This window comes from Mirounga leonina, unplaced genomic scaffold, assembly GCF_011800145.1.
Source record: "Mirounga leonina isolate KUSES-001 unplaced genomic scaffold, KU_Mleo_1.0 Mir_91, whole genome shotgun sequence".
NCBI classification, from domain to species: domain Eukaryota; kingdom Metazoa; phylum Chordata; class Mammalia; order Carnivora; family Phocidae; genus Mirounga; species Mirounga leonina.
The window spans coordinates 40703253-40729107 of NW_023270839.1; the positions used below are offsets into that span (position 1 = coordinate 40703253).

At 39.6% G+C, this 25855-nt stretch overlaps 2 protein-coding genes and 1 non-coding gene across 5 annotated transcripts in view; 1 reads left to right on the forward strand and 2 right to left on the reverse strand.

Annotated features, from left to right (window-relative positions):
- The window catches only part of DIS3L (DIS3 like exosome 3'-5' exoribonuclease), a 34125-nt gene extending 29836 nt beyond the window's left edge, over window positions 1-4289 (forward strand). For all 3 annotated transcript variants that reach the window (XM_034994785.1, XM_034994786.1, XM_034994788.1), the window contains 5 exons: window positions 917-1071; window positions 1172-1350; window positions 2599-2744; window positions 3437-3611; window positions 3699-4289. In XM_034994785.1, coding sequence (XP_034850676.1) covers window positions 917-1071; window positions 1172-1350; window positions 2599-2744; window positions 3437-3611; window positions 3699-4007 — 964 coding nt within the window. In that variant the 3' untranslated portion in view covers window positions 4008-4289. The remainder of the gene's footprint in view (window positions 1-916; window positions 1072-1171; window positions 1351-2598; window positions 2745-3436; window positions 3612-3698) is intronic.
- Window positions 4290-6074: 1785 nt separating this feature from the next.
- TIPIN (TIMELESS interacting protein) lies at window positions 6075-22108 on the reverse strand. The gene is made up of 8 exons (XM_034993792.1): window positions 22012-22108; window positions 18901-19041; window positions 18698-18776; window positions 18214-18289; window positions 14012-14134; window positions 13716-13779; window positions 8073-8279; window positions 6075-6425 (listed from the first exon to the last, which is right to left on the reverse strand). Exons 2-8 carry the CDS (start codon window positions 19031-19033, stop codon window positions 6235-6237), a joined length of 873 nt encoding a protein of 290 aa, XP_034849683.1. The 5' UTR covers window positions 19034-19041; window positions 22012-22108; the 3' UTR covers window positions 6075-6234.
- On the reverse strand, window positions 12673-12808 carry LOC118003788. The gene has a single exon (XR_004677421.1).
- Window positions 22109-25855: the final 3747 nt, after the last annotated feature.

Below are 25855 nucleotides of genomic sequence, written 5' to 3' on the forward strand. Positions count from 1 at the left end.
CCATCTGGAGAAGTTAAGTGACTTACCTGTAGTTTAACAGTGAGTCAGGGCAGAGTCTGGACTTGAATCCACGCATTCACGTCTGTCACGCTGGAAAGCTCACATTAGCCCACTCATGATGCTCTGTTCATCATTTTCCATCTTTCCTTCCCTCCCTCTCTCTCAATGGGCTCTAGTACGAACTGAATGATATGCTGACTTGTTTCACTTTTAATATAATTCTATTATTTCCTGGGTTTTAAAGATTGAGTAAATAAATAGAATATTTCCTGTCCTTTTCTCTTTAAGAAAAGGAAGATAATTTAAGTTTCTCTTAACTGTGCACCTCAGGTTTAGTTTAGTTTTGTTTTTTAAGTCCCTCTGCTCAGTAATTCTTGATTTTCAAAAAGTCCGTTCTTTGACGTGTAAGGGATGTTTAACTTCAGGGTGTTAAGAATTCCGTTCCACAAAAGTATTTGACCACCTACTATGTGCTGGGCATTAAGCTAACCACATAGGTATCAGTACATTGCTCTTAACTACTTCAGAAATGTTATTTAGAGGCACCTGGGTGGCTCAGATGGTTAAGCGTTTGCCTTTGGCTCAGCTCATGATCTCAGGGTCCTGGGATCGAGCCTCACATCAGGCTCCCTGCTCAGTGGGAAGCCTGCTTCTCCCTCTCCCTCTACTGCTCCCCCTGCTTGTGCTCTCTCACCCTCTCTAATAAAATCTTAAAAAAATATATATATATTATTTAAATTGATATACTTCCTTAGTTTCAACCTTAAAAGCAAACTACATTGCTATAGTTGAAAAGAGTTGCTTCTAAAATGTATCCAAAATAAAATTTCTTCAGAGTGAAAGATTTCCCTCAGAGTATTGACGTGTACATTGTTGCTGGGGACTAAATAAAGGTCTTTCCGATTTTTTTTGTCAGGTCCAATAAAACACTGGCTGATTCTCTGGATAATGCGAATGACCCCAACGATCCCATCGTAAACAGGTTGCTGCGATCCATGGCCACGCAGGCCATGTCTAATGCACTGTATTTCTCCACTGGGTCGTGTGCGGAGGAAGAGTTCCATCATTATGGTGAATGATAGCATTTCCTTTTGTGTGGCCATAACCTTGAGCAGGTCGTTTAAAAACTATATTTTTTTGTTGATTTCCATCTTTTGGTTTCTTTCTGAAGGCCTTGCATTAGATAAATATACTCACTTTACATCTCCGATCAGAAGATACGCAGATATAGTAGTACACCGATTGTTAATGGCAGCCATTTCGAAAGATAAGAAAATGGAAATTAAGGACAATTTGTTCAGCAACAAAGATCTTGAGGAATTATGCAGACACATCAACAACAGAAACCGAGTAAGAGGGGATTTTAAATTCTCTTACCCATCATCTCTTTTGCTAAGAGAATATCAGTTTTATTATGTGGTGGAACGAAGTGCCATATATTCTAGCGCATTAAATTCTGCATTATTCTCCCCAATGAAATAACATGAAAAATTGTAAAGTTTCTTGTGTTGCTCTCAATACATTTATAGATGTTATGAAATCACTTAATGTGGGTTTAGGAGATTTAACAATAGGTTAGATGTTTTTCCCAAAAAGTAGACCTGTGAAAGACCACGGATCATCTTACCACCCCGAGATAGGCATTATTCACTATTCCAGACAATGCTTTTTTTATTTACAACAAAAAATGGTACCATACCTGCTCTCTGAAATCTTTTGCACTTGACACATCTGTTACTGACAGCATCACTTCAGAGCAATGACATCTTTCTTTTAGAAGCTGCTTTGTATTGTATTTCATATTGTTGGCTAGTGGCTATAATATTGTACAGCATAGAGGAGAGCACTTGGTGATACAGAAAAATTGGAAACTACCTAAATGTTTAATACAGTTTTTGTATCCTGTATTCTAGTTCACTGCTGTGCAATATTATAGTCACTAGCCATAGGGGCTATTAAAATTCTTAAAAATTAAAAATTCCGTTCCTCGGTTGCACGAGCCACATTTCACATGCTCCTAGACATGTGTGGCTAGTGGCTACCTTTGGGGCAACACAGATGTATCGAACATTTCCATCAGTGCAGAAAGTTCTGTTAGGCAGTGCTGTTGTTCTGGGCAACCCAGTTTATAGCCATCCTTGTATATACACTTCTACAGACTTCTCAGATTGTTGCCTGGATATATTCCTGGCAATAATGAATTGCTGACTCAGAAGGTGTGCACAAATAAAACTTTGATACAATTACCAACTTGCCCTCCAGGACAGCAATACTAATTTATACTTGCACCAGCAGGACTACGGTAGAACAGACTTGAAAATAAAGGCAAGGCATAGATACGGGTCCTTTCCTCTACCTGAATGAACTGTAACAGATTCTAAATAACAAACAGGTTTTTTCTTAAAGAATTAATTTTCTAAAAAAGACATTTTTGAGGGAAAGATTGCTGGATGGTTAGGTTCCCACAAAACTGATTTAATTCATAATAGAGAAGAATATTTGTATTAATACTTTTCTAGAGTCCAACCTTTTTTTAAAGACATCGTTTCTGTGGGGGTATGAATTCTGTTTCCCCCGGGAATGTGCTTCTTCTTACAGGCAGCACAGCATTCTCAGAAGCAATCTACTGAGCTCTTCCAGTGCATGTATTTTAAAGACAAAGACCCAGAGAATGAGGAGCGTTGCATATCTGATGGGGTTATATATTCAATTAGAACAAATGGTGTGCTTGTATTTATACCAAGGTATGTTACATCTAACATAATAGCTGTTAACAAATCATAGTTACACTCGGGGCGCCGGGGTGGCTCAGTCGGTTAAGCGTCTGCCTTCAGTCAGGTCATGATCTCGGGGTCCTGGAATTGAGTTCGGCATCGGGCTCCCTGCTCAGCAGAGTCTTTCCCTCTCCCTCTGCCCCTCCCCGCGCTGTGCTTGTGCTGTCTCTCAAAAAATAAGATCTTAAAAAAAAAAAAATCATAGTAAACTAAGTGTAGAACACAAACAGTACATTAGATATAACTCGTTAAAATATAACAACTATTTGTAGGTACAGATGTACATAATGTAATAGAATAATGCACGATATAAGTATAAAAGGAGGGGTGCCTGGATGGCTCAGTCAGTTAAGCATCTGACTCTTGATCTCAGCTCAGGTTGTGATCTTAGGGTCGTGAGTTCAAGCCCCATGTTGGGCTCCTACTTAAAAAACAGTATAAAAGGAGATTAGCATCTAGTACATCTGTATTAGTGTTAAGATAGGATTTTACTTCCTTATTTAGCAAAATATTTTTCTATCTGCTCAGTGAAGTATTTGGAGGTAAATGAGAGGAAAAGTCGTTTTTGATCTAGAATAAAAACTAGCATTCTAGGTTGAGTGTACAAGACTTGTATACTAAGAATACATTATCTCTGGATTTTTATTCTGGCAATGATTCAGGTTTGGGATTAAAGGTGCTGCTTATTTAAGAAATAAAGATGGTTTGGTGATCTCATGTGGCTCAGACAGCCGTTCGGAATGGAAACCGGGATCCCTTCAACGATTTCAAAACAAAATCACCTCTACCACAACAGGCGGGGAGTCTGTCACGTTCCATCTGTTTGACCATGTAACAGTAAGTCCATATTTACATTAAGCATTGTTTTCGACGTCAAGTATAAAGAATGTGATTTGGTAATATGCATTTTCTCCTCTGTGATAGGTGAGAATATCTGTACAGGCCTCCCGTTGCCATTCTGATACAATCAGGCTTGAAATAATAAGCAACAAACCGTACATGATACCAGATACAGAACTTTTTCATCAGAGTTCCCTCTTGTTAAAGAGTGATTTAGTGAAAGAAGTAACTAGATCTGTGGAGGAAGCTCAGCTTGCCCAAGAAGTCAAAGTAAACGTCATTCAGGAAGATTATCAAAAATACTGCCAAACAAAGGGAAGAAGCCTATACACACTCCTAGAGGAGATAAGGGATCTAGCTCTCCTGGATGTTTCCAACAGTTATGGAATGTGAAATACTCTTTTTACTTCATTAAAAGAGCTGTTTTGAGAACGCTTTCAACTTTCTTTCTAACCTTAACATCTAATGTTGCATGTCACCTAATGTTATAGTCGATTGGGATGCGGTAGATAGTTCACCAATGCGCAAAACGTTTTCTCATCATTAATTAAAGCTGCTTTAAAAAGAAGTTAGGTCCCTGCGGAAACTGATTTTTCAGAAATGCAGAGATCGTGAATGGTGACTCTGCAAGTCAGATTGCCAGTCTCTTTTAATAAATCCAGAATTGATTTTTGATTAGCTTGTCTCAAATCCGTTCTTTCAAAATAAGTTTTAATTTTTCTAGTAACTGCTCCTCTGGGCCATTTGGGTCCTAGGCCCCTCTGACAGCTGTCAGATTAACTTTTCAGTTGCCTTCAGGTAAGACAGTTCTGTCCACCTGCCCACTTTAAAACTCCTATTTCATGTAACTCAAACCTCCCCTGCTGTCCCCACACCAGTTGGGGACAAGGCACAGGGAGTGGGGTGGAGTGCACAGGTAAGGTCTGTTGTCGCAAACCTCCCTTTCCACACTCTCATTTTGCTGAGTACTCCTTGGATGGAGCTGCATTGGCCTTGCCCCTTTTGAAGACTTGTTACTTTGCCAGTATATCCCACCCTGGAAGAGTAACTTTTTAGTCTGCCACTAGGCCAGTCCCCAGCCAGCCACAGAGGCTCCCTCATCCCCAACCTGTATGTTCCTGTGCTCAACTTCCTGCCTTTCAGCCAAACCATCCTTGTCACTCTCCATCCCCAACAGAAGTCAGCAAGCCTGATGGCATTAAGATGCCTGCCTGTCCCAGCTTCACAGGTAGAAACCAAAGCCACTTCAGCACCATCACCGTGCCAGTCTCTCTCATAAAAAGCAACCTTCCCGTGGCACCTGGCTGGCTCAGCTGGTGGAGCATGCAACTCTTGATCTCAGGGTTGTAAGTTCGAGCCCCATGTTGTGCGTAGAGATTACTTAAAAAAATAAAATCTTAAAAAAGAAAGAAAAAAAAAAGCAAACTTCCCATCTTCTAGTTTGTAAAAACTTGCTTTGCCTTTCCCTGTTGCCCATCAAAATCTGCCATGAACTAGAAAGACCTTTAAACTCAGTTGTCAACATGGCACTTTATCTGTAATTTACTCCTCCACCAAGCTGATAAACTCAGGCAGGAAAAACTCCAATCAGATCGTCTCACCAACTGGCCCTAACACTTCTAGCCTCATATTTGCCATTCCCAAGTCTTTATTTCCTAGATTTCCATTTCTGTATCATTATTAGACATGTCCTTCCCAATCCTTGGGTTCTCCTCCACAAACGCAAAGGCGCCCTATGTGGATCCTCCCTAGGTGCTCTGTGTTCCCCATGATGCTTTGCAAGTTTCTCCCACTAGTCAGTAAGGTATCAAGGAGAATGTGAACTCCCCTAGCACCAACACAGGCCAGGCAAGACAACAGCCTTTCAGGTGACCCTTTTATTTTATTTTATTTTTTAAAGATTTTTATTTATTTATTTGACAGAGAGAGAGAGAGCGAGAGCAGGAACACAAGCAGGGGGAGTGTGAGAGGGAGAAGCAGGCTTCCTGCCGAGCAGGGAGCCCGATGTGGGACTCGATCCCAGGACCCTGGGATCATGACCTGAGCCGAAGGCAGACGCTTAACGACTGAGCCACCCAGGCGCCCTCAGGTGACCCTTTTAAAGTGACTCCTCAGAATACATGTAAACACATATAGAAACCTTAAACATTTTACCGAAAGTATAATTGCAGAACTAAGTAGCAGTAAGAAACTTTCATAAAGCCTCTAGAGATAGTTTATAAGATTTTTATTTCTTTTTAAAAAAAATGGACATTAATATTCATTACATATTTACATCTCAAAACCTCCAATTTAGTGAAAACAAGACATTCAGTAGCACACTAGCAGCAGAAGGTGCTTTAACTGCTAATCATTTTTATAAAGTTATATCTATATAAAAATAAACACTAAAGAGAATAAATAGGCTCAACTAAAGTTAATAAGAAAGAAGTATAAGTAATACCATATTTTAAATCGGAATCTGTGAAAGTCTTACTACATAAGGATTTTCACTCCAAGCAGACAAAATACATACTAATCTAAAACTTAGAGGATAGCAGGTTAATGGATTTTCTCTTAGTTGAAGCCTATCCAACCTCAGTAACATTTCTGGATAAAGCATAAAGTTCTACTGTACATTTTAAAAGGACTGGTCCAGTTGTGTGTTCTCTATTTTTAATTGCTCCTCCTCATTTACAGCATTGGCAGCAGCATTATTATGTGGATGGTCTAGAATGTCTTTGTTAAATCCATCTAATGACTCCTCCTCTTGATCCTCACCTGTATTAACCTCTTCAATGGTCTGTGTCCTGGGTGTATTTATTAACAAGTCTGAAAGAGAAATCATCATCATTACTCCTTATAAGCACCTGATCCAATCTGACCTGATAAATATAAATCTCTCCACAAGCTTCTATCAGTGGAAATAAAATTTATGATCACTTTCTTCCAAATAGTCATTTTTATACACGTATCAAGGCCACTCAAAAATGCAAGTCTTGAAAGGTACTGAACTCACTCTTGAATCATAGCCAAATGCAACTGTTCTCATTTAATAATCACAGCTATTAGATAAAAGTTTTTAAAAATCAAATGCTCAAAAAAAAAATGCTCTTAACAGCTATACATCAAAGTGATCTCTAGCAAAGAAAATTTAGGATCCTTATTTCTATTTAGGCAAATTTTAAGTCATGTGTTATAAATAGAAGATGAGCCTTAAAATGCTTATTGCCAGGCACACTTTGCTAATGACAGCAAAGGAACTGCCATCAGTGATACGTGGAGCTTCATGTAATTTTTCACGTGGTAGTAATAAAATATCCATTTGTAAAGTTGAAGATTAAGCTGATTTTAATTGCAAAGAACAACAAGTAGTTACACTAATTTTCACTTGCAAATTTTATTATCTTGGGTGAAACTTGTTTTATAACATGGTATCTTCACTACTTAACCATAATTCTTATTTTCCCATTTCAAAAGGAAAACTACATTGGAAATTGAGAAATACATGCAATCTGCTTCATTCAAAACCAATTTGCATTAGCAAACCCAATCTGTTTTAAAAATAGCACATTTTAAGAGTTTTATTTTCTTTTTTAAAAAATTTTATTTATTTACGAGAGAGAGAGAGAGCACACACACAAGCAGGGGGAGCGGCAGACAGAGGGAGAAGCAGACTCCCCGCTGAGCAGGGAGCCTGACACAGACCTCGATCCCAGGACCCTGGGATCATGACCTGAGCCGAAGGCAGACGCTTAACGACTGAGCCACCCAGGCAGCCCTTAAGACAGTTTTAAAATAGAAGAGAATGCATCAGATAAGCAAACTGACAGTAAATGACACAATGCAATAAAAAGTAAGGACCTATTTAAGTCACAGCAAATGGCTCTAAAATCCTCAAAGGGTGCACAAGGCATTCTATATGTTTAGGAAAGTATCATAATAATGAATGTTCAAAATTATGATGCTAAAGATAAAATATGGGGCTCAGTTGGTTAAGCATCTGCCTTTGGCTTAGGTCATGATCCCAGGGTCCTGGGATCAAGCCCCACGTCGGGCTCCTTGCTGAGCGGGGAGCCTGCTTCTCCTTCTGCCCCTCCCCTCCTTGTGCACTCTCTCTCTCTCTCAAATTTTTAAAATCTTTTAAAAAAATAAAGATAAAATACGTGTCACATACTTTAAGGAGTCAGGGAAGAATGTATTTTTGAAAGATTCAGAATCAAGTTGAAGTGATTAAAAAACATTTTTAAGAGGTACTCCGCTATCCAGAGAACCATCTTGGATTCATTTATTCTTTGAGGATTCCAAATAGCTCATGCTCACACACACACACGCTCTTTCTCAGATATACATAAACTTAATATATCAGATTTTTCTATTCCTAGAGGCATTTTATTTTGCAGCTAGTAGAGAAGTTAAAATTTCTAACATGCCCCTAATATATTAACGGTAGCACATAAAACCCAGCATAAAATTTACCATTTCCGAGGGACTGACTGTTACTCAGTAGCTTTGCCTGCCTTCTTTCCAAGGCCAGTTGTTTATTTCTCTCAATTCTCTGTTGTTGTTCTTCTGTTAGGCTTCTACCTGACTCAGAAGCAAAATTCTCACTTTCCAATGAGTTTGTCAAAAAGGGATCTGATTGGGTAGCAGTTACATCATGGCCATGATTTTCTCCTCCTTCATCTGCAGCAGAGATGAAAGTTAGTACATCTTTAGTTAGAAAAAGCTTAATGCAGCTATTAGTTAAAAACCAGTTTAAAGTAACAAGATGCCAGACCTGAAGAAACTATTTGTTTCTTCAAATTGCTCTGGCGTGTGAGAATGTTCCAAATACTGAAGACCCTTGAACGACAGAGCAGTTAGAGATGCCGACCCCCAGCACAGTCAAAAATCCACATAGAACTTCTGCCTCCCCCAAAGCTTAACTACTAATAGCCTACTGTTGACCAGAATACAAATAACATAGTCAATTAACACATATTATCTATGTGTATTTTATACTATACTTTTAAAGTCAGCTAGAGAAAAGAAAATGTTATTAAAGAAAAGCATAAGGAAGAGAAAATACATTTACAGTACTGACCCTTAAGAAATCTGTACGTGGACCTGCTCAATTCAAACCTGTGGTATTCAAGGGACACCTGTATGTGCTTGATTCAAACAAGTAAAAGGAATATTTATAAATCATTTTATTTTTTTTTTTTAAAGAGGAGTGATCACTTTTTTTTTTTAAGATTTTATTTTATTTATTTGAGAGAGAGAGAGAGAGAGCACAAGAGGGGGTAGGGTGAGAGGGAGAAGAAGACTCCCTGCTTGGCAGAGAGCCCGATGCAGGACTGGATCCCAGGACTCCGGGATCATGACCTGAGCTGAAGGCAGATGCTTAACCGACTGAGCCATCCAGGCGCCCTTATAAATCATTTTAAAGAGACATTTTAAGTCAAATGGAACTACTAGTTTAAAAATATGCATCAACAGAAAGCACAAGTTCTTAGTTATGATTAGAAAATATTTTCTGCTTGGGCTAATGAACTTAAAAGAATCCAAACCATATTCTTGCTTTACCTGAAACAAAAACATTTTAATAGCTTGCTGTAGTGTCTATATAACACAGTAATAATTTTATATAAGCTATTTTTTAATAGGGTAAAACACACAAAATGAAAAAGGAGGGGTGCCTGGCTTGCTCAGTCAGAGCATGCAACTCTTGATCTTGGGGTTGTGAGTTTAAGACCCACAATGCGTGTAGAGATTACTTAAAAATAAAATCTTTCAGGGCACCTGGGTGGCTCAGTTGGTTGAGCGACTGCCTTCGGCTCAGGTCATGATCCTGGAGTCCCTGGATCGAGTCCTGCATCGGGCTCCCTGCTCGGTGGGAAGTCTGCTTCTCCCTCTGACCCTCCTCCCTCTCATGTGCTCTCTCTCATTCTCTCTCTCTCAAATAAATAAATAAAATCTTTAAAAAAAAAAAGAATTTAGAAAAATTATTGAACTTAAAATTATTGAACTAACTTAGAAGAAAGACAGGCAGTGACAAACTATCATTTATCCATATGACAGTTACTGTGTGGCCTGGGTGCTACCTTAAAAGCAGACAGCTCCACACGAGAGCTGGGCCCTCACTCATTTTTTAAATTTCAGCATACCGTGACATACAGCTGATTCTGATCGCCCAGTTAAGCAGACTGTCTAGTTTTAACACCAAAACAACCCCAACAAAATGCACAAGTGGTAGCTTAAAAAGATTTTTGAAAATAACAATATATAGAAGAGAAGGTAGAAAATAGAGAAACAAACAATTAAGAAAACAGCACTTCACCTTCTTCCTACATCATTCACATTACAGGGTTAAAAAAAAAAGATGTCATCTGATCTGACAAGTAGGCAAAAAAAAAAAAAAAACCACCAAGACCACCATTTGAAATATGAATTTTCACACACTAACCTTATTCTATATATATACTGTGCCTTGAGGTATTAGCTAATATAGTAAAAACCATCACAACTAGCAAACGTTTAAAACAGGTGTTTTATAATTATTCCGGTGAGGTTTAAAAATCCTTTGATATTTAATTTTACAACCAAATCCCTTTTGATGTTTCTTCCTTAACAGTGAAAGACAAAAATCAATACACTTGTCCTTCCTGACATGGAAAAAAAAAAAAAATGTAGCAAGAAACTAAGATGTATTCCTTTGTCAGGAAATATTGATGGGGTACAGGGAGAAAACATTGCTAGAGAAGTTAAACAAGTATTAGAACAAATTATGCAATTTTGGGGTTTCTACTATGCTTCACCTTACAGGGTGTACAGGATTCCGAGTTAATGGTAATGACATACGTAAAGAACTACTGTTTGTAAGCCATGAAAAGAGTCATCTCTTCCATAGTACATGGCCTCTTTAATACAATATTTTATGGGAAACCAATGTGAACATAACCACTGATAGAGTGACTGATAAAAATGGGATTAAAAAAATTAGAACCACACATGAAATTCACTCACTGCAACATTAACAGGCAAGCGACTGTGGCAAAGAAGCTTAAGACAAATATTCAACGTGCTACACGATGCCATCATTTTGGCACATATAAACTAACAGATAAGCAAATATAATTAAAGGGAAATAAGTACTATGGGGAAAAAGGATAGGAGAATCAGGGCTGGGGGTTCCCAGTGAAGTACAACTTCACTGAGTTGACACTTGAGCACAGTTTGAAGGGGGTAAGAGCCATGCAGACTTGGGGGTGGGAAGGAGGACGAAGGATATGTTCAAGGCAGAGTGTAAGAGTGCAAAATCCTTACGACAAAAATGTGACTGGGAGGTTCAAAGAACAGCTAGGAGGCAAGTAGTCGCTAAAGCAGTTTGAGTGGGGAACTGTAAAAGATAGAGAAGCAATGGAGGTGGGGTAAGGAATAGATACTGTAGGGCCAAGGGCCAAGGAGGACATTATAAGGATTTTGGCTTTCATTTTGGGTGAGATAAGGAGCCACTACAGGGCTCTAAGCAGAGGAGTTACAGGACTATCCATCTGTCAAAAATATTAAAATTTAACCCCTGATTAACTTTTAAGAAAAACAAGTGATTGAAAGAAGGTAGATGATAATTCGCTTGTGAACTTCAACAAAAATCCTTGCATCAGTGAATGGGATGGGAAAACATTAAGTGCTGTTAAGGATACTCTACTTCTATTTGGATGAATCTTAGTAAGGTAAAACCAAGATGGGGGGTGGAGGGGAGAACAACTGTATCTACAACCACATCTTCAAATCATCGATCAGGTATCAGCCCAAAATTTTGGAGAAAATAAAATATTCAGTAGGATATTAAGTCATATTGTTCTCACTTTAAAACCTCATGGTAGGGGCACCTGGGTGGCTCAGTTGGTTGAGCGACTGCCTTCGGCTCAGGTCATGATCCTGGAGTCCCGGGCGAGTCCCGCATCGGGCTCCCTGCTCACTGGAGAGTCTGCTTCTCCCTCTGACCCTCCTCTCTCTCTCATGCTCTCAGTCTCTCATTCTCTCTCTCTCAAATAAATAAAATCTTAAAAAAAAATAAATAAAACCTCATGGTAATGTTCTAGTGAGAATAAAAATGTGCATTTTTGGGTGCCTGGGTGGCTCGGTCAGTTAAGGGTCTGACTTCGGCTCAGGTCATGATCCCAGGGTCCTGGGATCGAGCTCCGCATCAGGCTCCCCGCTCAGCGGGAAGCCTGCTTCTCCCTCTCCCACTCCCCCTGCTTGTGTTCCCTCTCTCGTTGTGTCTCTCCCTGTCAAATAAATAAATAAAATCTTAAAAAAAAAAAAGTGTTAGTTATCATATCAGTAGTACATGTACTATAAAAAATAAATAAAATGCTCAAAACACTTTTCCCGTTGTAGTGCCTTTATCCAAAAAATCTGAAGACCATTCTCAGAATACAGAGAAGACAGATTCAACAACAAACAAGGCTCTATGATAGAGGCCTCTTCTATGTATCCAGTATTTCAGCAAGCCTATAATCCCATCAGTAGTCCCGTGTTCACTTATGCCTCTGCACAAATGAGTCCGTCTCTCGAAAATCACCTTGGCCTGAACTCTACTGCTTATCATTCAAAGTACTTGTGATTTGTCCTGTGAGGTTTTCTTTCCCCTCCCCTGGGTAAAAGCAACTATACTCTCCTTTGCAACCTACACTATGCCCTGTTTCTCTCTCTAATTTCAGCACCTATCAGGTAATGTTATGTCTCACTCATTCACTAGTCTGCTAGCCCTTGAAGCAAGAGGTCTGATCTTATTCACCTTTATCCCTGAAACTCAAGCACATACTATGCAGCTCAAAAACTGCTACTGAAATAAACTACCTAACCCAGTGGTATGTGCTGTGGAATTTACTGTAGTTATTAATTCCTTTCCATATACCAAATCCTATGGCAGTGATACATACCATATCTTACCAAAATATTAAATCTTGGATTAGTTAAATCACAATTCTTCACATTTTTAAAATCAATTTACCAATAACTTGGGGGGATTCTACAGGGAGCCTGTATTTTCTACCACATCTATTAAAGTTTAAAAAACAAAACAAACAAACATGTATGGAGCCATCGCACAGAGAATCTGATAACTATACAGACCCTGTCGGCAGGAACCATATGTTTTGATGTGTGTGACCGCCTATGGTTGCACTGTACAACTAACAAATGCAATCAATACCAGGAACAGTCACATGGGTCTTCCTGAAGTCCTAGAGAAAGCTTCCTCAACTAAAAATGGGGTTACATCCTGATAAGACCATCATCAGTTGACAATATCTTAAGTCAAAAATGGATTCAATAGGCCTCACCTATCTTAAATGTGCTCAGAACACTTACATCAGCCTAGTTAGGCAAAATCATGTAACACAAGCCTATTTTATAATACAGTGCTGAATACCTCATGTAATTTATGGGATACTGTACTGAAAGTGGGAAAGAGAATGGTTGTATGGGTTCAAAATGGTGGTCAGTCTATCAGCTGTTTACCCTCATGACCATGTGGCTGGCTGGGCAGTGTGGCCACTCCTGCCCAGCATCACAAGAGACCATCACAGCACATATGCTAGCCTGGGGAAAAAATCAAAATTTGAAATTCTAAGTATGGTTTCTACTGAATGCCTATCACTTCCGCACCATCATAAAGTCAAACAACCATAAGTCAAACCATTGTTAAGTTGGGGACCATCTGTGTACTAGATCTGTACTCTTAGGGGAAATGTAAACTATTTCATCATCAAATTATTCTAATTCCCCAGAGCCACTTTTAATGGTGTATCTGTATATGAACACTACATCTTGTCACTTATTTTCATTAACAAAGCACTACAAAGGATCAGTGGGTATCAGTTCTCAAAGGCTTAAGTTCTCCGACAATATATTTTTACAACATCTCTTAATGGCACTGGAGGCATGTCTTTAAGAAACAAGTGTCAAACAACATTCTAGATGTACCAAGGCATTTTAACTCATTCCTATTTACTGTAATTATGTTTACTCAATTACTCAATATAGATGAAGAACCCAGTGCTTAATCTACCCCTGCCCCAACTAGATCTATTTCTAAAAGCAAAATTATTATAAATAAACCTATATTCTTACCATTATTGCTAATAAAATCTTCATGTAAAATAGGCAGGTCAAGACGAATTCGTTTTAAACAGGTCTGAAAATAAAGAGTATTTTTACATTTTCATCAGTAACATTTGGGGGAAAATGAGAATTTATTCAATTCTTAGTTTCAAAAAAGTTGTTCATCAAATAACTACTATTAACTTCTCTTCTACCATGACAGATTTCAAAATGAAAATGCCAAACAGTGACGTAGCCTCAACTAAAATCCATCCTTGGCACTATTTAGCATTATGAATGATATTCATAATAATCCCAACACCTACCTGAACTTCCTTTTTACTTCCCAGGTATTCAACTCTGTCAATAAAATCCTCGAATTGCAGTTTAGGGAATAGCCTATGTGCCCAATGCTCCATGTGTCTGATTAGCGTTTTCAAGTCTTCAGCCTGGCACATAAAAATAAAAATGCTAAATAGAAGACTCGTTCTCACAACTGACCTTGTCAGCAGATTTTAGAATTGAATAGTAATGCCAAAGTCACTGGTGTCATTTTATATTTATAAGATTAAGAAACTTCTGAAGAAACTTTAAGAAGAGAACTATTCATTGAGCTTAGAGGATTATAGTCTAAAAGAGCACTGGATATGATTTAAAAAAAAAAAAAAAACAGTATAAAAACTTAACGAAAGTTAAAAGATAATCATGTATCTTTTTTTAAAAGTATTTATTTATTTGCGAGAGAGAGTGTAAGAGAGAGCACAAGCAGGGGGAATGGCAGAGGGAGAGGGACAAACAGTCTCCCTGCTGATCAGGTAGCCAGATGTGATGTGGGGCTGATGCAGAGCTCGATCCCAGGACTCAGGGATCATGAACTGAGCTGAAGGCAGATGGATAATCATGTATCTTTTCAGAACTGTAAAGTAATATGTGAAAATAAGCTTTAATAAAATATGTCAAGATATCTTTTAGGAATAACTAAACAAAATGACAGGTCCCTAAATCATATATAGAGAACAAAGCATTGAGAATTCAAAACTGAAAATATATTCAGAAATCCCAAGGGCAAAGGACAAAGACTAACAACAGTTTAAACATTCTCAGCAACTCCTCTTTATATATGAAATTTCAATTGAACACTAAAATTTTTAAAAATTAAAATGAAAAACAAAGTTTAATAAACTGGACTAATGAATAACAAAATTCCAAATTCCTGGTTTTAATGTAAAATATTTTATTCTTTTCTTAACAGTATTTTAAAGATTTATTTATTTATTTTTGAGAAAGAGTGTGTGAGAGAGCTTGCACACACGAGTGGGGGTAAAGAGCAGAGGGAGAAAAATCCCCAAGCACACTCCCCACTAAGTGGGGAGCCCAATGTGGGGCTCTCTTGATCTCACAACCCTGAGATCATGACCCGAGCAGAAACCAAGAGGGGGACACTTAACTGACTGAGCCACCCAGGCGCCCCTTAACAGTATTTTAAAATAGAAGTCAAGGGGCACCTGGGTGGCTCAGTCCGTTAAGCATCTGCCTTTGGCTCAGGTCATGATCTGGGTCTCCTGCGATCAAGTCCCACATCGGGCTCCCTGCTCAGCGGGGAGTCTGCCTCTCCCTCTGCCTCTGCTGCTCCCCCTGCTTGTGCTCTGTCAAATAAATAATAATTAAAAAAAAAAAAAACAGAATAGTTGCGGGGCGCCTGGGTGACTCAGTTGGTTGGGCGACTGCCTTCGGCTCAGGTCATTATCCTAGAGTCCCTGGATCGAGTCCCGCATCGGGCTCCCTGCTTGGCAGGGAGTCTGCTTCTCCCTCTGACCCTCCCCCTCTCATGTACTCTCTCTCTCTCTTTCTCGCTCTCTCAAATAAATAAATAAATAAATCCTTAAAAAAAATAGAATAGTCAAAAGCACAGGCTCTGGATCACACTGTATAGAATCAAAATCTCAATCCTGCTACTTAATAGTTGTATGACTTTAAGCAAATCACTTTGCCACTGTGCCTTCTTTTTCATGTATGAGAATAATATTATACACACTTGGTAGGGTTATGAGAAATAAGTAATACAAGTAAAGTGCCTGACACAAAGTATACACTCAAATACTGGCCATCATTGTTGTTATCTGATCTTGTCTAAGAAGCCAATGGTCAACCCTACCAGTAACTAAACATGTAATACTAAGAGCTTGCTTCAGCAGCATATATATTAAAGTAATACTGAGAGTATGTGTTATCCTTCTCATTCTGATAATAAAGTTTGTTTGTTTTTAATTCAATCACCTAAGATTATTTTCCAGTTGTTGGGGGGAGCTGGTCAGTCACCTCACAGTGTCATGTTAGACTTGGGGTCACAAGAGAAACACCTAAATACGTCCCAAGTCATACATGGAGAAAAAAGCAGTGAGGATTCAACTTTGTGACAAAACAGTAAGAATTTCCAAGGGCAAAGTACAGAAGACTAAAAAGCATAAATGCCTGGAGCCCACCCTCACCCAGTGAAGAAACACGAAATTTTTATCCTTCATATAAACTCATTTATTTTAATAAAGTGCTTATTATGAAAATGATGAAGACTTCATTAAATTCAAAGCACCAATTCATCATTACAACCTGAAAATTTCAACAAGGGCAATGAATTAACTGAGATGAGTATGGTTTGGAGTTTTGTTTTGTTTTTGTTTTAAGTAAGCTCTACATCCAACCTGGGGCTTGAATTCACAACCCCAGATCAAGTCCCACGCTCCACTGACTGAGCCAGGTAGGTGTCCCTCTTTTTTTTTTTTTTTTGAGATGGGTATGCTTTTAAAATATCCTGATTTACATTTAGTTTTGTGGCAAAATAGGATACAGACTTCTCTCTTCCTGTCCGCTGAAGCTGAGCAAAGGTACTACAATTTTTTAGCCTCCCAGCTTCTGAAATCTTGGATTTTTTGTATGTATGTATGTATGTATCTATCTATCTATTTATTTATTTATTTAAAGTAAGCTCTACACCCAATCTGGGGCTTATATTCACGACCCCAAGATCAAGAGTCACATGCTCTACCAACTGAGCCAGCTGGGCACCCCTCCTGGGATTATTTTTTACTTTTTACCTCCTCATATCCCATTGCCTACAAGTACTGTATGTTGTTTATCTCTCTACTACTACCCTATCAGGCTATCTGCACCTTGTTCACCTTCACCCTGGTAGTGCGACAGTATCTGAATTGCTGTCTGCTTCCAACCTCTTCCCTGTTTCCCATTACCCTGCATACCACACTAAGATGATGCTCACTGTTGTATTAACATTACTGTAGCTGGGCTATGAAAGAGGAAGTCTAAGCTCTCCCCTTAACTGTTGGCATTGGACACTGAAAACTCTAAAATTCCAGTGCCTGGGCGGCTCAGTCAGTTAAGCGGCTGCCTTCAGCTCAGATCATGATCCCAGAGTCCTAGAATGGAACCCCCAATCGGGCTCCTTGATCAGTGGGGAGTCTGCTTCTCCCTCTCCCTCTGCCACGCCCCTGCTTGTGCTCGCTGTCAAATAAATAAATAAAATCTTTTAAAAAACTCTTAAAATTCCAATTTCCTTAACTAGATAATGGGACCAACACCTACTCTACAGGTTTGAGAATTAAAGTATTTGAAAATACTTCATAATCTGCAAAGCTCTACAAAGATATCTGCAAAAAATTGTTATCTATACTCTACATTATTCAAAGATAAGAGCCTTTTAGGGGTGCCTGGGTGGCTGAGTCAGTTAAGCATCTGACTCTTAATCTCAGCCCAGGTCTCGATCTCACAGTCATGAGTTCAAGCCCCACACTGGGCTCCATGCTAGGCATGAAGCCTACTTTAAAAAAAAAAAAAAGGAGGCACCTGGGTGGCTCAGTCGTTAAGCGTCTGCCTTCGGCTCAGGTCATGATCCCAGGGTGCTGGGATCGAGCCCTGCATCGGGCTCCCTGCTTGGCAGGAGGCCTGCTTCTCCCTCTCCCACCCCTGCTGCTTGTGTTCCTTCTCTCACTGTGTCTCTCTCTGTCAAATAAATAAATAAAATCTTAAAAAAAAAAAAAAAGATAAGAACCTTTAAAATAACACATTTAGACAGTGATCAACAGTTCTTAAATGTCTTCATTTTTCAACTTAAATGATGCCTATTATGAATCAGACACATGACAAGATAATGTGTCATATCTTGGGGACACATAAGTGATTGATACAGGTAAAGTCCTTGCTCTCCTGAAGCCTAAAATCACTCTTTAAGGTAGACTAAGTCAGTTTTATTCCTAGAAATTATAAAGTACAAACTCAGAGCTTACAGACTTCGATGTGACTTTCCTAAAGCCATACAGAGGCAAAAATGAGACTACAAGATATGTTTTCTGATTCTTCAAGCAGTGCACTTTCCAGTACATCTTAGTTTCTCAAGAGATATGATGATAAATGATGGTATCTGTGAAACATTCTAAGAGTCCTCAGAACATGATCATGGGCCCACAGTTCTACTGATATGTGAAAGAACAAAGAATAAAAATCAGACATTTCTTACCTCATGACCTTTACCTTTGAATTTTGCCTTATCAAACACATGCCTTAATGCTGGAAGCCCTCTCTCTGAAGTTAATCTGTGAAGAGAAATATGTTTCGAATTTCAAGTTTTCTAGAGCCTCAAGGCCAAAGCAAAACCATAAGAAAAAATATTATCTGCTGAACTGGAAAAAAAAAAAAAATGCGCCTGGCTGGCTCAGTCAGTTGAGCATCCAACTCTTGATTTCAGCTCAGGCCATAATTTCAGGGTCGTTATATCAAGTTCCACAGTGGGCTCCATGCTCAGGGGGGAGTCTGCTTGAGATTCTCTCTCTCCCTCTGCCCCCTACTCTCTCAAATAAATAAATAAATAAATATTAAAAAAAAAAAAAGACAAATACTGATCTCCAAATCATCCTAAGTAAAAGTTTTTTAATAATATAAGGGGGAAAAAATAACATTAAAAAAAAAAAAGGAATAAATGTTTAAGGAAATAGTAAATGTACCTCTGAGCATCCAGCTTGGGTATATTCCGTTTAACTGTTCTCTTTGGAGGTACAGGAACAGGTGCTCCTCTCCCTGACTCTGGTGAAATATACCAATATTTGATATTACTTAAATAATTTAAGCCTCATCTATAAAATGTATCATTTCTATGCTAATAGATGGATAACTGAACACAGGCACTTTTTTGGAATTCTATACAAACCTTCATCAGGTTCAGCTCCTTCACCATTTTCTCTCTGTGGAGAAGCTGGAGGTGGAAAAGGAGGAAAAGTTTCATCTTCTACATGCTCATAATCTGGTAGGTCAATCAAGCCATTCTCCTGTGGCTCCAGCATCTTTTCCTCTACAGGAAAATAAATAAATAAATAAACCTGTTTATTCATCCAAGTAGTCTCCTTATTACACAGTTGTTCCACCTGCAGCAAAATGCACGTGTTTCAGTCGGTTAAACTGTATTTCAAACTCACATCATGAAAAGAAGTAGAGAGTAGTTATGGGAAAAAACCAGGTTAGAAATCAGAAGAGGTGAGTTCTAACATAGACCCTACCACCCAGTAACTGCATGATTTTCAGCAAATCATTTTACCTCAACTGTTGAGTCTCCCCTCAGAGGGTTTCAAACTATGGTCCAAATGGGTGTGAAATAGGCAGGGTTCAGGTACCTCACCCCCACTATAACCAGAGTAGCTTTTAAAAAATCTGTTTACATATTCCTCTTCTAGTTAAGGTTTCCTTTGACAGAAGGGAAATAATCCTCAGGTTGATAACCTGAAAGGATGCTTTTCAGTACCATCGAACTTGACCTCTTAGCAACAGCTAACACTTTTGATCAGTTTCTTTTTCTGGAAAAGCAGTTTTGTTGGCTTCTGAATCACAGTACTTACTTGGTTTTCCTCCCTTTCTGGACACTCCTCCTGGATCTTCTGTGCAGATTCATCTTCCCCTAATCTGGTCAGTAAGTATTCAAGACTCCATCCTAGGCCCTCTTCACTTCTTTACGTACATGATTTTAATAATCATTTATAGATGAATCTCTCTAATTTTTTCTCTACCCAGAGATACCATCAAATCTAAGCTCCAGATCCCTACTTCTCATTTTATAGCTCTTCAATTTCTCAAAGGCAACTATAACTTCTCATGTACAAAACCAAACTTCTAAATTTTCCCAATTCAGTGGGTGATATCTATCCTGCCATGCAAGTAAGAAACCTGTAAGTCATTCTTGATACTTCCTTCCCCCATCCTACATATCCTGTCCATTCTACTTCTTAAACATCAGTTAAGTCTTTCATTTCTCCCTATCTCCACAACCACTTCCTAACATTTCTTCCTTTGGTTACTCCATTACTCATAACCACTTTTGCCTTTTTCAAACCATTCTCCATATTACAGCTAGACTGAAGGTCTGGAAATATAAAGCCAATCACATTACCACTTAGCTTAAATATTTCAATGGCTTCCTACTGCTCTTGGGCTAATGATAAAACCCCAAGGCTCATCATGGAACACTACATTTAAACTAATGATGTAATGTATGGGGATTAACATAACAATAAAAAAAATAATAATATATATTTAAAAAAAAAACAAAAAAAACTCCAAGGTTCTGTCTGGTTTGGCACCTTCCTACTTCTTCAGCCTCACTTCACACAATTCTTCATGATCTTTTCTTTCAGTTTCTTGAAAGAGCCACATCCCTCGGGCCATGAGTCCTTTGCTAAGGCTGTTTCCTATCTTGAAGGCTCTCACCGGGACTCCTTATCTCCTTCAGATCTCAACTCTCACCTCCTCAGATAAGTCTACCCCAATTTCCCTGAATTAAATCCTCCTATAATAAGCATTCAAAGTGTCAAGTACCAATTTCATAGCATTTACCCAGTTTCAATATTATATTCCATTTCTGTGATTATCTAGTGTTTGTCTTCCATACTAGACTGCAGCTCTAAAAAGGCAAAGACCAGGGCGCCTGGGTGGCTCAGATGGTTAAGCGTCTGCCTTCGGCTCAGGTCATGATCCCAGGGTCCTGGGATCGAGTCCCACATCGGGCTCCCTGCTCCTTGGGAGCCTGCTTCTCCCTCTGCCTCTCTCTCTCTCTGTCTCTCATGAATAAATAAATAAAATCTTTTAAAAAAAAATAAAAATAAAAATAAAAAGGCAAAGACCAGGTGAGTCTCTTTGTGCTCCACCACTGTATCCCCAAAGCTGGTATACAGCAGATGCTCCATAAATATTTGTTGAATGACAGAATAAAGACTCCAAAGCTTCCTTCAAACTGTAATACTACTAGAACTAAATGACCCCTAAAGGCTCTCCGATTCTAAATTTCCATGACCACAGATAACGTAACAACGTTATCAACTCCTTTTGATGACCCATCTTATCTTCAAGTAAGGTTCAATAACCACAGATTTTCAAAATTGGAAAGGCAGTTAGAGGTCATATAATCTAAAGTAGCCTTCTGTCTACAATAAGGATATTCAAGTTAAGTTTTAATTCTAGTCAAGTTTCTTTGGGAAGAAATGGAGTTCACACTTTTGAGAACAGGGAGCTGTGAGTTTGACGGCAGGGCACAAACTATATTAAGTGTAGCAAGATGCAACGTAAGGAACTGGCCAAGCATGGGGTGGGGTCTGTCAGCAAACTGGCTGTGAATAAGGCAGCTCTTATCTTTCACTTCTTGATGGTGGTTGCATACTGTTTTTAGACATCGATGGAATTCTCTTAGCTTCCCCGCCCCCGCCCCCAGTCCTCAAACTCTCACAGAAGTGAAGGTAACCTTATAAGAAATTTAATACCCAAACTCCAATTCGTTCCCAGACCCTTAGGGGTCCCATGTCCAACTTCATCCAAATTATCAAAACAGTAGCCCGTGTCGAAAGGGAAGTCCCACCAGACTGACTCAATGTCCTCCTTTGCTAGCCACCCTAAAACCACTCTCCCACCCCATCCCCCCCTCCACCCTTCCCATCCCCGCACCCCCCCCCCAGTCTCCCTTCAACTTCATTCATCCATTCATCCCACATTCACAGGACGCTTTCTATGCTTAGAAGCCCGTGGACTGGTGCACGTTCCCTCCCGCTAAAAGGCTGCGTTTGGCGAGCGGCCGACCCGAAAGAAAAACGACAGGTAAAAGTGCCCGCCCTCTTCCCCACAGGGCGCGGCCTCGCCAGTCCCGCTCTGCCCAGGTCCGTCTGTCTGCTCCTCCCGCCTCCACACCCCCTCCCCGCGACTCCCCAGCACCCCGCTCCTCCGTCCCCCTCGCTCGACCGCCGCTTCTCGCAGGCCCTCCACTCGCCCGCGTGCCCACTCTCACCTCAGGCGCACGGCGGCGGCCACAGCGCGGGGTTGAGCGCGGGGCTAAGCGCCGCTGCCACACGGCGTTGATCGCGAGACTCTGGAGATCCCGCCGCGAGAAGGGGCCTCGGCGTTTGGCGCCAAATCTGCGCAGGGCTTGGGCGGAGTCCGCGGGACCCGCCCCCCCACAGGCACCGCCCACCCGCGTCCGTCTCCCCCTTCCCGGGGTCCCGCCCCCCACGGCGCCCCTCCCGCCGCCTCCGCCCTCCGGAATTCCTTAGAGGAGGTGAACTTTATTTGCTTAAAGCTCGTGTTTGTTTCGTTAGACTTTGGGGAAACGTCTGTGTTCTAGAAAACTGGCTTGTGGATGGAGCAGAAAGAATAGAGGCGAAAGAATTTGATAAGAAACTACCGATTCTTCAGAGTTAATAACAATTCCTTGAACATTGAGTTTTATTGTTTATTGAATAATGAGCTGAGGAAAGGGGTGGTAAAGCGTTAGTGTTAGGAGTGTAGACACAAAAATGTAAAAAATACGTTACCTTTAATTTTTTTTTTTTTAAGTGAGTTAAGGGGAGCCTGACGGGCTCAGTCCATAGAGCATGCGCCACTTGGTAGAGTTTACTTAAAAAAAGTGAGTCCAAATATATTCGTATTTACTTACTTGCCCGCCCATTCACACAAGTGAGGAAAATAAATAGGTAACTAATGGGGATGGGAACTGGGCATATGGGATGAGGTAGGTTGGGGACTTAACTCTGTACCTTTTTTTTTAGCTTTACCCCAAAGTAGGGTCTGAACTCATGACCATGACCCTGAGATCAAGAGTCACTCGCTCTCCCAACGGAGTTAGCCAGGCGCCCCTATACCTTTTTTAAACATATAAATACATTATTCAAAAAACAAAAAAAGTTATCTGTAGCAAATACAGCATCAAGATTTGACAAACCACGAAGATGAGTAGTGTTGCAACATTATTCTCTCTACTTTTCTACAGCTTGAAGTATTTTATTAAAATTATAAAAGAGGGTCGCCTGGGTGGCTCAGTTGGTTAAGCGTCTGCCTTCGGCTCAGGTCATGATCCCAGGGCCCTGGGACTGAGTCCGAGTCTGCCTCCCTGCTCAGCAGGAAGTCTGCTTCTCCCTCTGCCTGCTACTCTCTCTCTGACAAAATCTTTTTAATAATAAATAAATAATAAAATTATAAAAGAATAAATCAAATGTGTGAGAAGAATAAGATAAAATAAATTGCAAGCTATATTATCTATAAAGTTATGTATGCAAATATGTACATGTACCACATTTTCTTTAATTTTATGATTTTATTTATACATTTATTTATGTAAAAATATATATAAAACATATTTATTTATATCTATACATGCAAGATAATATATGTTAATATTAAGCAATTAAGAAAATGACCACTGGGGTGCCTGGCTGGCTCAGTGGGTAGAGCATGCAACTCTTGATCTCTGGGGTTGTAAGTCTGAGCACCATGCTGGGAGTAGAGATTACTTAAAAATAAAATATTTTTAAAAAGAAAGAAAATTAATATTAATTTGAAGAATTGTGTCAACTTCAAAAGTCTGAATAACTGAGGCAAGAGGCATTCTTCCAATTATCCAGATTACAGTGTATATTCCACACAAATAAAGTAAATGTAAAAGCACTTCAAAAAATTGAAAAGTTATACGTCCCCTCACCTACTCCCACACACAAAAGCCCAGAGCAGAAGCTCTGAGGATTTGAACCTCAGTTCCATCATTTACTACTTAGTGACATTGACTGTGCTTCTGTTTTCTCAGTATTAATAACAGGACCTACTGAATAGGGTTATGAGGAGGATGAAATTATAGTACTTAATGTCACCTGTTATCCATATAATCTTTTTGTTGTTGTTGTTATCCATATAATCTTTAGAATGTTTGACCCTTTGAGAAAATGTAAAGACTTTGGTAAGTTAGGGTGCCTGGGTGGCTCAGATGGTTAAGCATCTGCCTTCGGCTCAGGTCATGATCCCAGGGTCCTGGGATCGAGTCCCGTATCGGGCTCCCTGCTCAGCGGGGAGCCTGCCTCTCTCTCTCTCTCTCTCTCTCTGTCTCTGTCTCTTATGAATAAATAAATAAAATCTTTAAAAAAAAAAAAAGACTTTGGTAAGTTATTTGTGGGCCCATGTGAATATAACTATCACTGACATATTATTGTCAAGATTAATTGTCCTTTTTGTTCATATGTGAGGAATACTAGAAATATATTTTCCATAGCAATTTCACCAGAGATCTAAAGATAGCTTTCCCACAGACCATGTCATTAGCACGCTTTTAAAATAGCTTAATGGGGCGCCTGGGTGCTCAGTTGGTTAAGCGACTGCCTTCGGCTCAGGTCATGATCCCAGGGTTCTGGGCTTGAGTCCCACATCGGGCTCCCGGCTCAGCGGGGAGCCTGCTTCTCCCTCTGACCCTCTCCTCTCTCATGCTGTTTCTCTCTCGCTCGCTCTCTAATAAATAAATAAATAAAATCTTAAAAAAAAATAGCTTAATGGTTTTTTGTTTGTTTCAAAGATTTTATTTTAATCTCTACATCCAACATGGAGCTCAAACTCACAACCCTGAGATCAAGAGTCGCATGCTGTACTGATTGAGCCAGGCAGGCACCCAAAGAGTTTAATGTTTTTAAAAACGAATAGTATTAAAGAAAAAAAACAGACTATTAAAGAGCAAAGATTGAGTCTGGAGTGTAAAAGTTTTTCTGACAAGCAGAGTACCCACCCAGTCCAGAGATGAGGTTTGAAAAAAGAGGAATGGAGTACATCTTTTACAACCAAAAGACCATGAACTATTTCTATCTGTATCTATTAAGAAAGTGAAGTCTCAGATTCTTGTTGATTGGTTGGTGTTATTTGGGCTTAACACTTAGGTGAGTGCTGGGCTGGCTGGTGGTAGTGGTCTGCTGTGTATTTGGGGACTACATCTCAAGACTGTGGCATCCATTTGTCCCTGGCTTGTACATGACGTGCCCAAGTTGGGATTATATCACCCAATCAGGTCTACATCAGCATTAGCAACTGAGGTGGCGCTGGCCAGGAATAATAAATTCAGATCTGATTCAGCTACAAATAACAGAAAAAAAACTAAAATAAACTGAAATAGCAAGAAACAAAAAAAAAAGCTTATTTGTTTCTCATGTATAAGAAATCTGGAGGGGGATGCCTGGGTGGCTCAGTCAGTTAAGCGTCAGCCTTTGGCTCTGGTCATGATCCCAGGGTCCTGGAATCAGTCCCACTTTGGGCTCCCTGCTCATCAGGGAGCCTGCTTCTCCCTCTGCCTGCCACTCCCCCTGCTTGTGCTCTCTCTCTCTCTGACAAATAAATAAATAAAATCTCAAAAAAGAAAGAAAGAAAGAAATCTGGAGGTAATGAGTCCAGTTGGTAAGGGGTTCCATAGTGTTAGGAATCCAGGCTCCTGTCTTCTTGCTTTACCACATAAGCATCTCATTCTCAAGTTCACCTCATTGTCCAAGATGGCTTCTAGAGCTCCAACTACATTCCAGTCAGTAGGAAAGAGGAAAAAACAACACATTTTAAGAACATTTCCCAGAAGTTGCATACAATTCTGTTTACATCTCATTATGCAGAATGTAATCACATGGCCACACACAGCTGCAAAGGAGACTGGGAACATTATCTTTATTGTTAGTGGTCATGGCCCAGAAAAAATGTAGGGTTTCTGTTACTGTGAAAGGGGTAAAAAGATGTTGGGGGACATAGCAGACTGCCTCAAATAACAAAATAGAAATAATAAAACTAATACATTTATTTTTCAAATCTATAATTTTGGAGTATTTCCAAAAATATCAAGAACA